General features: G+C 34.0%; 1 protein-coding gene across 1 annotated transcript; it reads right to left on the bottom strand.

The window, feature by feature from the left end:
- Positions 1-1,565: 1,565 nt before the first annotated feature.
- LOC115952947 (phosphatidate phosphatase PAH1) lies at positions 1,566-10,148 on the bottom strand. Its single transcript, XM_031070319.1, has 11 exons — positions 9,649-10,148; positions 7,568-9,276; positions 6,881-7,470; positions 6,703-6,776; positions 5,630-5,714; positions 3,709-3,795; positions 3,324-3,396; positions 2,468-2,511; positions 2,255-2,383; positions 2,069-2,173; positions 1,566-1,939 (listed from the first exon to the last, which is right to left on the bottom strand). The coding sequence occupies exons 2-11, from the start codon at positions 9,066-9,068 to the stop codon at positions 1,883-1,885; spliced, it is 2,745 nt and encodes a 914-aa protein (XP_030926179.1). The 5' UTR covers positions 9,069-9,276; positions 9,649-10,148; the 3' UTR covers positions 1,566-1,882.
- Positions 10,149-11,868: the final 1,720 nt, after the last annotated feature.

Here is an 11,868-nt window from a genome sequence, read left to right as displayed (position 1 = left end):
AATTTTCTTGTTCCCGTAGTGCTACACACTCTCTCTTTCTTTCTTTCTCAAACTGCTCCCCTTTTCCCCTCTCAAAAAGATCCTTTTACATTTGCCTCTCTCCCCCTCTTTATAGATACATTTCTTGTTCTTATCTCTATAGCTGTCTTGTTGCCAGCCAAATTCTTAAGGATATTTTTCTTTACTTTATCAGTTTCCTCCCTTCTCTTATCCTGAAACTTTGACTTTTGGGGGTTTTTGTACTGTTCAGGCTGTCTCATATGCATTCAATACAACAAAAGTTAGATAAGAACCCCCTCATTAATGCGGAGGTAAATATCTTCAATCTTCTTGCATTTTCTGAAAGTTTCCTGTGGTTCTAGACATCTTTTGGAAATCATACGCGGATCATCCGTGCACCTTACTTTGAGTAAGGTTAGCTTCTTACCTTTTCCACAAGAACTATTTTCCCACGTCGCTCTCCTCCTTCTGGGTACTTAGGATGGTCCAGTTTCCTTTTCTCCATAGCCCATTACCCCCTAGGCCTTCCTTCAAGTATACATGCTAAGCCTAGTTCATTCCTCGTGGCCCAATTACTTCTTGTGTTTAAGGCCTGGATAGAGACTCTTCCACTCCCCACAATATATATATATATATATATTTATATTAATTATTGAGTATTATGGCATGGTAAAGATTTTGTTTCCATTATTAAAAATGAGGATAAGCACCAATGATTTGACCTCACCTCAACCCCATAACCTTCCCTATTTGTTAATAAGGGGAAAAACTTACAATGGGGTTTGCATTGTTTGGTTTTCCACAACACTGTTATCAAAGAGTCAAGACACACATAAGGTTTTTTTTTTTTTTTTTTTTAATGAACACAAGGGTATTATTAGTACACAATGAACTTTGGAGAACTATGGGCTTTAGAGCATTTCATCAAGTTCAATAAAGTTTTAGTCAAATTCAAGTTAAAATTCTTAATTTTTCTATTTTAGCTAACTTATTATTCACATTTTTTTTTTGGACAAGTTTACATTATTATTCACATATTCATGTATCAAACCCCATTAAGTTAAAACTCTCTTTCCAGAATCCTTATATAGATTCACCTGACTATAAGTTTTATATCTATTAAATTTAAATAGCCTAAGACATCCATTTATGTTTTCTCTCATTGATTAGGAGAGCACGATTTCTTTATTTCCGGTTTAGAAGTGATACATACACACTTCTTTTCTCTTTTTCTTTTTTTCTTTTTTAATCTTTGAGCTAATTTGTTCTTGACATTACAGGAATTTTAATATTTTTCATAGCAAAAGCTTGTACATAGTGTCATGATGGAATAGAAGAAGATATTTTTCATTAAGGAAAAAAAACTCTTGTGACATGAACCGTCGCTTTACTTTTACAAAGGTCCACAACATTTCCCGCATACCTAGTAAATAAATCATCACTGTGCTAGGACCGTCATGATGCATCATTGGCTCCCATGAAATCACTAGATGCAAGCATGAAAGCTTCTACAAAACCACCTGCTCATCATGAAAGATATTGGATAGGCGAGAAGTACACACAGCTTGCTATGAATCTTTGGATACATGTTCATTTAATGAATTATGAGTGTCAATACATCATACAAATTCCAAAGAAACAAAGCTGAAATTATGGATACAAGGGGGACGGCTAAATATCACTAGAAATTTTATTCAGTAAGAGATCTAATTACCCATCAAATACTCAAAACTTCCAGTAAAACCCGACTGCTTGTGTAGATAAGCCACCAATGAACCCAGAAGCATTAATTCCAGCATAAAGCCAGAGCAAACAGCCAAACAAGAAGAACGATTAGTGCACCCATCTTATGTTGGTTACCCTAGCCACTGATATATTGGTCCTACAAAGCAATGTCCGGCAATGGCATCTTCCAAAAATTCCATGTGTTATATTCTTCCTGCGCAGTTATTTATAATCAAAGTTGTCATGAAGATATTCATGAAAAAAATAAGAATGACATGTCTCTTCAGTTTTTTTTTTTTTTTTTTGCACCCACACCCGTCCCCTGTTTTAATCTAAGGTTTACCTGCTCATGCTCAACCAACGAAGTTGGAGGGAACATGTCGTTGACAAGAGTGTGTAGAGACGTGTATGACTTCACATCAATGCGATGACTAGTGGCCACCTCGCCCTGCCAGTTTATACAAACTGTCTAGTGAACCAAAATATTACTAAAACTGAATAGTGAAAAACATAAGTTGGGGATAAATACCTTAGGGTTGATAATAAATATTTTTCCCTTAGGAATCCCCATTTTCTTGTAACTGAATTCATCTGTGTCTCTATTTCCAAATCCCGCGTAAAATGGATTGTAATCAGAAGGGAAGAGTTTTCTAATATCCTGCAAATATGATATTATACCATATATGCTTAGTAACGTTTCTAAATAAGCATCCAGTAATGAGGTTTGAGTTTTGTTATTTACCTCTAGACATGCAATCTTGAATTCATGAGGTGCTCTTCTTATTACTGCCATCAAAAAATGGACAAAAAAACAAACTGGTCAATAAGGCATGCCAAGTAATCAACAGGAAAATCTCTCTCTCTCTCTCTCTCTCTCTCTCTCTCTCTCTATATATATATATATATATATTGGTGAAACACACACACCCAATAATTTAACTCACAGCCTCACCCTTCTCATGGGATGAGGAAGTGCCATTTGAACAAGAACTTACATGCAAACAACAAACCTAGGCAGTATTTATAAGCTTGCATACCCCCATTCATTAGAGCATGCAACTAGCCTCATCATACATCAAAGGTGAACTAAAGGCTATGGTAAAACTATTTCAGTCACCGTGTTTGATGTTTTGTCAATATCATTAGAAGCTAGCTTTAACTCAAATTTATTTACTCTATGGAGAAATCCAAACATTTAGATTTGCATATTTGAGTGTTATAATTGCTATATTACTATGCACTTTTTCCTCCTGCCTGGATGGGGGAAAAAAATTTTATGCATATTGTTAGCAGTATAAAAATCACTAGAACCACTAATCATTCTGACAGAAATCATATTTGCTAGAGAGCAATCAGTGAGTCTACCCTTACAGTGTTGGCACTATAGGCGACTGTACCATGAACTTGATGCAATTTAAAGTATTTCATGCAAATTACTTTCTTTTTTTTAATTGGTAAGTTACACACAAACCTAGTAGTGGTCTTGAACCCATGATCTCACCCTCCACCTTGCTCTTACAAAGGAAGGATGAAGAAGACCCCATTTGAGTTACTGACATTAAATAACTTCTCAAGGATGGGAAGAAAAAAAATCTCACCTTCTCGGTACAATGAGGGAAATAATCCATCAGGTGAAATAACAATAGGTCCATTTGGTAAAGTTTTTCCATCCTGCATGTACAAAAGAGTTGTCACTTCAGCTATTACAATTCTATCAGCACCATAGCTGCATCATTATGCCCCATGATATGATCCAGGGAGCCAAATACACAACACAGATAATACAGGAATCAATTTTAGGTGCTAGATCAGGACCCAAACCCTTCAAAGAAACTAGAAGGCAACACCAAAGCTACTGCCACGACACTAGCAACTCTTATTTTTCAATACTAAAGCTTTCATTAAGGTATAAAATCTCACAAATTGGTTCCATTTTCAACCAATTAGGGAGCCAGTCAACCAAAAACCATTTTATTTTGGTACCTGCTTCAGATTGAGTAAAAAACTTCTAGTTAGATATGCCTGAACAATTGCCCGTGCACTCAGAAACAGTAGCTGATATCCATTCTCCTGTTGTAAATAAAAACAGGATCTAATATTAGATATTAACATATATAAGAATGCCATATCATTATCAGGGGGAAGGGGGGGGAATAGTTGAAGGCATTAAATCAACAACCACACCGCTTGATAACATTTATCATTCAAACCAAACTGTAAAGAAAGCAAATACTTCCAAAAGTGATTTATTACTTTACATATTTCTATGAAACAGGAGCTAAGATGGTAATGCCCCAAACTCCAAAGAAAGCAAATACTTCCAAAAGTTATTTATTACTTTACATACTTCTATGAAGCAGGAGCTAAGACGGTAATGCCATGTTTCACATTAATTTTGCAATGATCTAACAAAACTAGGAAATCAGTAATTAACATTTCCACAGAAAATTAATAAAGAAAAAAATGTGTTAAAGTTATGGTTAAATGAATAAATTCATCATTTCCAAATAGCTTAAACTTTTGGGAGACTCAATAATTAACATAGTATTAGAGTAGGAGATCTTGATTCAAAGTTAGATCCTTGTTTACACTCTATCTCCCATTTTAACAACGTAAGCTTTTAGGAGAATCGTTAATTTAACAATATGATTATATTGATTCAAATAAAGAAAGACCAAAAATAACATTAGTAGAAGTGGTAAAAAAAAATAACATGTAAATTGTAAATTAAGGAAATAACAAAGTATGACTTTAAATAAAATAGAATAGGGGAAAAGAACAAATTAGTTAGAATATTGGTTAAATGATTACATTTATCCTTTCCTAAAGCTCTTCGTACAAGTGGTAGTTTATCATGGTATTAAAACAAGTGGTTCTAAGTTCGAACATTGTCTCCACTCTACCAACTAACATTTAAAAAGTTAAAAACTCTCATAAGTTAGATTCCACTTAAAAAGAGGTGGAGTCTAGGCTCACACATGAGGAGTGTTAGTATAATGGTTAAATGCTTAACTTCACTATTTTCTAACAGTTTAAGCTTTTAAGACAATTGGTATTTTACACACACACGCACATTTATATAAATGTCCCATAAAAACTAGATGCAAAGCAAGCCAGCCCTTTGCATTCACATCATATGACTTGGTGCTGGATGGCCATCAAATTCTCATGGATATTCCACCAAGAGGAGAGCAAGAGATTCAGCATACATATAAAAATAATTAAAAATTAACAAATGGTAAATAATAAAAAGAAAACTATAGAAGAAGCATAATACTATAAAAACAAGCGCTTCCCTGATATATAATGGCAAAACCAGCGCTCAAACCACAGAACAGACGCAAAATGATACTATAAGTTGAATAATAGTTCTCTGGTTAGATTGGGGTTGTAACTGAACAAAAAGTGACACTGACTATTTAACCTTGGCTAACCACTAAATGGCACCATAGTTAAACCCTTGCCCATGACTAAATCAAATAACTCTTATCCTGCAAAGTACATTTGGACTCATATCTCAGATCATAAAATCTCCCCTTGTTTTCCAAAGTAAACAATTTCTTTTTATCAAATTGGCTCCTCAAACTTCAGTAATATTAATGGTTCACTTGGATTGAGGTATTTAAAAAGAAGGATTTGGATTTCAATTTTTAATATAAATGACTATATTGATGAAATTTATGGATGGATTTGAGCTTTAATAATATGTGGATTTGAAACAATTAGGTTCTTCAAAGCTCAAATCATCTTGTCTAGTCAAATTATTATCAAGCAACTTATACTTGCAATTGTTTTTCAAATCCCTTGATTATATATCCTCACATTCAAACACAACCTTAAGGACTGAGGAATAAACACAACTCAAATGATGATCTGAGAAGGTTAAGTTTCGAAAAGGGCATACCTTAATTGCAGAGAAAAGTCTAGCGACCCCAGATTGCGTCCAATCCCTTCCAACTAAAGGCATGAACTGACCTAAAACATCAGACCTGGAAAGGAAAAAAATAAATAAATAAAAAGATCAAGGTAATGCACATTTCATACAAAATAGTTAATTGGAAGACGTAAGTTAATCAATTTTGGCAACAACAATGCTCATAGTTGCATTAAAACTAGAGCTCATTATGGACGAAGAGTTTCTTCTTTCCATTAGAAAAAGTTTTTTTTTTTTTTTTTTTTTTTTTTTTTCATTTTTAGCAAGTCATTAGTTCCACTCTTCCACTATCATTTACTTAATACCATACTTCTAATGTTTATCTCCCCTATCACCAGATATGTGTAATGTTCCAACTTCAATCACAATGAGGCCTAAGCAACCTGGCAATAAACAAAAATGAAAAGGACCATTTCCATGAAATAGTTTACACAACCATCAAGACAAATAAAATCGCCCCCCATGTGAAAAGACAATTATGGAACAGAAACACAAATCTGATAATAAACGCTTGTTATCCTATCAGCAAGAACCATAAAATGTCCTGCTTAAAAGTGATTTTGGTTGTAGAAGGAGTCCATAAGTGCACTTAATTGCATCACAAAATATGCCATTATGGATAAAAGTAAAAATTCAAAAAAAATTAATTTTATATTGAATTGTTGATCGCCTGTGTCAGCACATGGAATAACATGTACATGACAACTAAACCTTTCTGTCAAACCTCAATGTTTTCTTTTTCTTTTCTTTTTTTAAAGTTAGTTAACATTCCAAAAACAAAAATAATGAGAATAACATCAATAAAACCATAAAATTGGAAGACCATTCAGGAGAAGCTCCCGCTAATGATATGTATACATGCTGAAAAGTTTAAAAGAATCATGCATACAGTAGCTATGGTCCAGCATTTGGTTAGGTCATCTTATAAAATTATGTCCAACATAAAAGAAAAGGAAAATGTAGACAGGACAAAGAACATCATAATATAGCAGCACTAATTTTTAGCAAGCTCCAGTAACAAGCATAAGATTTAATAGCCTTACTTGGTAATTGTTCCATCAACATCTGAAATTACGATTCTTGCATTCCACTTCCACAAGTAAATATGAGCATCAACCTGGTAAAATTAAATGTGGCTTAGCTTTTAAAATATGCTAAAATCCGATTCTATTGGCTATCACTTGCATATTGGAAGATTTAAGTACTAGATGATTAACAAACCTGTTGATTTCCGAGAACCCTGGTAGAGAAACTGAAAGTAATCTTATTTTGACCGTCTTTCAGATTCAAAGATGCTATCTGCTCATTAGTGGGAACATTGGTCCTTATATATGGATTGCGAGGGGAATCATTGCCGTCATGTGACGTCATAGTTGATCCAAAATGTGAAATACTAGATTCAGAATCAACAAAGATCTCCTCAGTCGATGAATCGCTACTAGCATGCTCAATTGTTTTGACTCTTCTAAATGCAATAGGCCAGAGCCTCCATCTGCGTCCTGATGAAGAAGCATGTCCAGAATCATCATCCTTGGGCTGTGGTGTGCCATCTTGTTCCACAGGAATCGCATCTTTGGGCTCAAAAGGTAAATCTAAACCAAATGCAGCCATTCCAAGAACCAGGGGAGCAGCTGTTTCCCATGGCAAGTACCTCTCTCTAACTCTGATGATTAGATTCTCATTTTTAATGATTGATGGTGCAGAGTTTTTAAACTCCTCTGCAGATATGCGATGTGCATCAAAGGATTCAGCAGCAGCGCTTAAGCCCATACCTGGACGAAGTTCCTTCCTACAGAGTGAGATCTCAAACCCTGCAAATGATAAGACAGATAGAATAAGATAAACACTCTATAAGGTCAACAACAGGAGAGCCCATAATTATAATACATGCCACTTAGAGGTCCTTACTTATGTTAGAGTGAGTGTGAATTCCTTCACTGGAAGATACTGTTTGACATCCCAATAGGTCACTTTTACTGCATTCATCTCCAGGTGCAGGACTTTTTGGACTATTATCTATCTCTTCAACTGCTGCAGATGCGGTAAACTTTTCATCCTCAGATTCTGAACCATTATTAACAGAATGAACGGATTTGCTGTCGAAACACTCGTGTTCTGCACTGTATGAATTTTCATCAATTGATTCGACTCCAACTTGCATAAATGGAGATGTCTCCTTAACAGGAGAACTGGAACTACAGGAGGCAGATAGCCCATCATCCTTTCTAGATTCAACTACAGCCCCATCTTCATCTTCACCAACAACGGGAGAACTCAGTTGAGATATCTCTTGTGAAATTTGAGCGTCCAATGAGGAAACAACACCTTTTATATTGGCATTTCCAACTTGTTTGGTCAATTCTGGTAGCTCCAAACAGCTCATAAAAATATCCTTCCTCTTGATACTGGCAGACACCACTTCTGAATCACTCTGGATGTGAACCTCTGCTCCCTGATCTGCAGTGTTCAGAGCTTCTTGAGATTGACAGACATGCTCCTCCTCTCCTTCACAAACTTCCAGTTGGTGCCCAGAAGCATTGTCATCAATACTAATGCCGCAAACATCACCAGATACAACATTAGCTGTAGATGTAATCTGCTCACTAATATAATCAGTAGCCCAAGCATTTTCACCTGAACTATACTCCTCATCGCAAAATTCTGTCCCTTTACCTGGGCCTAGATGAAACTGGGGCGTGGTGCTTAATTGCACATTCTCTGTATCCTGTTCTGATGCTGAGATGGGGGCTGTTAGTACTTGACCATCCACACTCACCAAGATCACTTCTGAATTCAAATTCTGTGGTTCCACAAAATTATCACTATCTAAACCCTCAAATTGATTTGGTCCATACTCTGGAAACTCAACTGTTCCATCCAAAGAGGATTGCTCATCCTGGAAGTCATAAAACCTTCGCTCGGCATCAGATTCTACCCTCTCAAGCATGGAAACAGATTCATCTTGTAATCGGACCACCCCTGGATCAGAGACACAATGTTCAAGTCTATGAATGTTACTAATGTTATCATTACTGCTATCTTTTCTAATATCACCTACACTACTATCCCCTCCTGTAACTTCCAAAGTATCAGAGTCCTTTACAACTCCATTTGTCTCAACTCCTTTACCAGCATCAACCTCCTTTACCAAATATGCCTCCCCTGAATTATCAAGATACATGTGGAAATTGGCTTCGACACCATTGACACTGATGCGGACAATCTTCTCAGCACCTTTCAGAACTCCCTGAAACTTACCAAACCGGACATACCAAGGCGTGCTTCTGAATGTGCCATCCTGCTGCTGAACAACAATCACATCAACGGCCCCACCAAAGGGATGAAAAGGGGTGGCAACAGAGTAAACACCTTGGGAAATTAGGCTCCCAACTCTACCCACCACATTCATCTCGTCAACCAACTTTCAAACCCTCAAGATTTTAGTAAACCCGAATTTAGATTACAAAATTAAATCTTCCTTTCCTTTCAATAAAAGAAAAAACTCAAACAAATTGAACATAAATTATTTCCTCTCCAACCAAGAATGCAATATATTTCAGAATTTCTTGGATTATTTTTCTTTTCTTCTTGATTATGATTCTCCCACTTCAATGGCACTGCATAACATGCAAGATAAAATAAGTACTACAAATTGATCACTTTTAACAAATAAAAATACATCACTAAGTTGATATCAATGCCCATTTGGTCACTGAGAAATTAAGGGGAAAGAAAATAATAACTTGAACTGACCCAAAAGCCATTTCAACCCCACGAAATATACTTGCACAGAAACTAAAAAAAAAAAAAAACTCAACAAAAAATCAAATCTTTGATTGATTTCTATGCACTATCATCGACCAAATGCATAAAAACCAACATTCAAAGAAAATTAAACCAAAACAAAAACTTCAAGGAAAAAAAATAAAGAATGAGAAAACAAGTCTTCAAAGCAAAATAACGACATTAAGGCGGTTAAAAGAACTTACAGATTGAGAATTGGAGGAATCCAAGAAAACCCTTTTGGATATAGCCGAAGACAGACCAATCTGAAAGCTCAAATGCACAAAAAAGATTTTCTTTCTTATGTTTCTTTCTCTTGCTATATAATCTTGGTGAGGTTTCTACAAAATCTTTGTTGAATTTTAATTAAAATGTTTTTGTTTGGTATTTCAAACCTCCTCGGTTAAAATTTCTTGGAGGCTTCGTAGCTTGGACTTTGGGGAGGTTTGTTTGGATAACAAAACAAAGACAACAGAGTCAGAGAAACCTCCATGGCTAAGCAATAAATAGGTATTCCTTTCCTGGGATTGAATTGCTTGAGACTAGTCCTGTTTTTTTTTTTTTTTTTTGGCTATAATTACAGAAACGGGCTTAAGGTTACAGGTAAATTTTGAGTAATGCGAAGGGTGTTTTGGGAATTTTGAAGCTTTTTTAAGTTCCCGTGTGAAATATTGATGTCTTCTGGAGGAGTCTGGACTTTGAATTGAACACAATGGAACTAATAACAAGTAAAAAGACCTTGGAGTGAACGAACTGTGATGGCTGATATTTAAAAGACCAATTTACCCTCGGAACTGAAGTTTTATGTTGTAACAAGAACAGAGTTGTCCACTCCACGCCCTGGTCTCGAGTTTGGTTACTTTGGTTGTCCTTCAAAGTGTAAAGTTGTGGTGGTTTTGACCCAACCAACAACCCTTTTTCTTTTTCCTTTTTTTTCTTTTTGTTTTACTGACGGTTTTGATAATTGATCTTTATTATCAGACTAAAACATTAATTGATTTTTTGGTATAAACAATAATCGAAACTCAAATCTTTCATTCACTTTTTTGAAATACACATATTGGAAATAAATATCCAAATATCAATATTTTTATATATTTTTCTATTGCACAAGGTAGTGTTTGGTTTGAAGAATCCACGTTACTCCTTAATATCAAATTTTTGGAAACGTGTGATGCCTAGAAATTTAATAATTTTTGTGTTGAGAAAAGTTAATGAATGTTCTATGGATATTGGTTTAGAAAAAAAAATTATAAGTTTTTTATGGGAAAATTAAAAGTAACTAATTTTTTTATAGCTTTGTATATTTTTCATAAAAGTGGTATCAAAATTTTTTTTAAATTGTCCATTAATAAATGCCCTAAAGGCACCCATTAACAAGACCATTTTATGTTTGGTACTTTGGTTTGATTAAGAATTAAGAATCTAATAAGATTCCAAGAAAGATTAGATTCCTATATAAGGTTTATTCTTAAGAATCTTCTAAGAATTATTTGTTATTTCCAAAAAAATACTTACATTTATAAACAAAATATCAAGTCACTTTTTTGGCATCTTTCAACAAATAAATAATGAGAAAAATAATATAAAAAATCAATCAAGTCAATTCACTAAAATTGTAAAACAATAGTCTAATATATCATATGATAAAAGAATGATAATTTAAATTTCTTTTTCTTCATGGCATATTATAATATATTTTCTTTTCAATAAAAATATTTTGTTTTATTTTAGCATCTAATTTAATCCCCAATAAGAGAAGCCTGTAAAGAAAATATCACATTTCATATTTGAGATTAAATTCTATAAAGATGGGGTTACACCATCCAATAAGTAATTGTCATATCAGCATTTTACTTAAAATTCAATACGTCCTACCATACTTAATAACATCTCAATAAATTCCCAATTTGGTTGGATTTATATATGGGTATTAGAATTGATTGAGTGTGATTGTATTTGTTCTTAAATATTTGATAAGATGATATGACATGTTGGGATTGGAGGGGTAAACATGGGTTTTACACATCCTTATAGAATTTAATATCCTCATATTTATATCTACTTTGCTATATAAAAATAGTTTATTTATATTAGATAAACTACATATAACTTATTTTATTATAACTTATATTGGATAAACTAAAATTATTAGTATATTTAAAACATATCTTATCATTCTCATGCAATATTCATATATGTATCCTTCTTTTTAAGTAATTTTTTTTTAAAGTATCCTTCCTACCCACATAATCCTTAATAGTTGATCTAACCATCATCATCTTCTTCTTTTTTCTTTTTTTCTTTTTTTCTTTTTTTTTGAGGAAACCACCATTTATCTATTTAATCGGTCAATATACAAAAATAAAAGATATAGATAAAATCTGTCTAGATAACTAAAGAGTAAAGACAACGCTACTTCTTCT

This window comes from Quercus lobata, chromosome 7 (assembly GCF_001633185.2).
Source record: "Quercus lobata isolate SW786 chromosome 7, ValleyOak3.0 Primary Assembly, whole genome shotgun sequence".
Taxonomy (NCBI): Eukaryota; Viridiplantae; Streptophyta; class Magnoliopsida; order Fagales; family Fagaceae; genus Quercus; species Quercus lobata.
The sequence above is the reverse complement of the archived record's forward strand: the minus strand, read 5'-3'. Positions and strand labels throughout refer to the sequence as shown.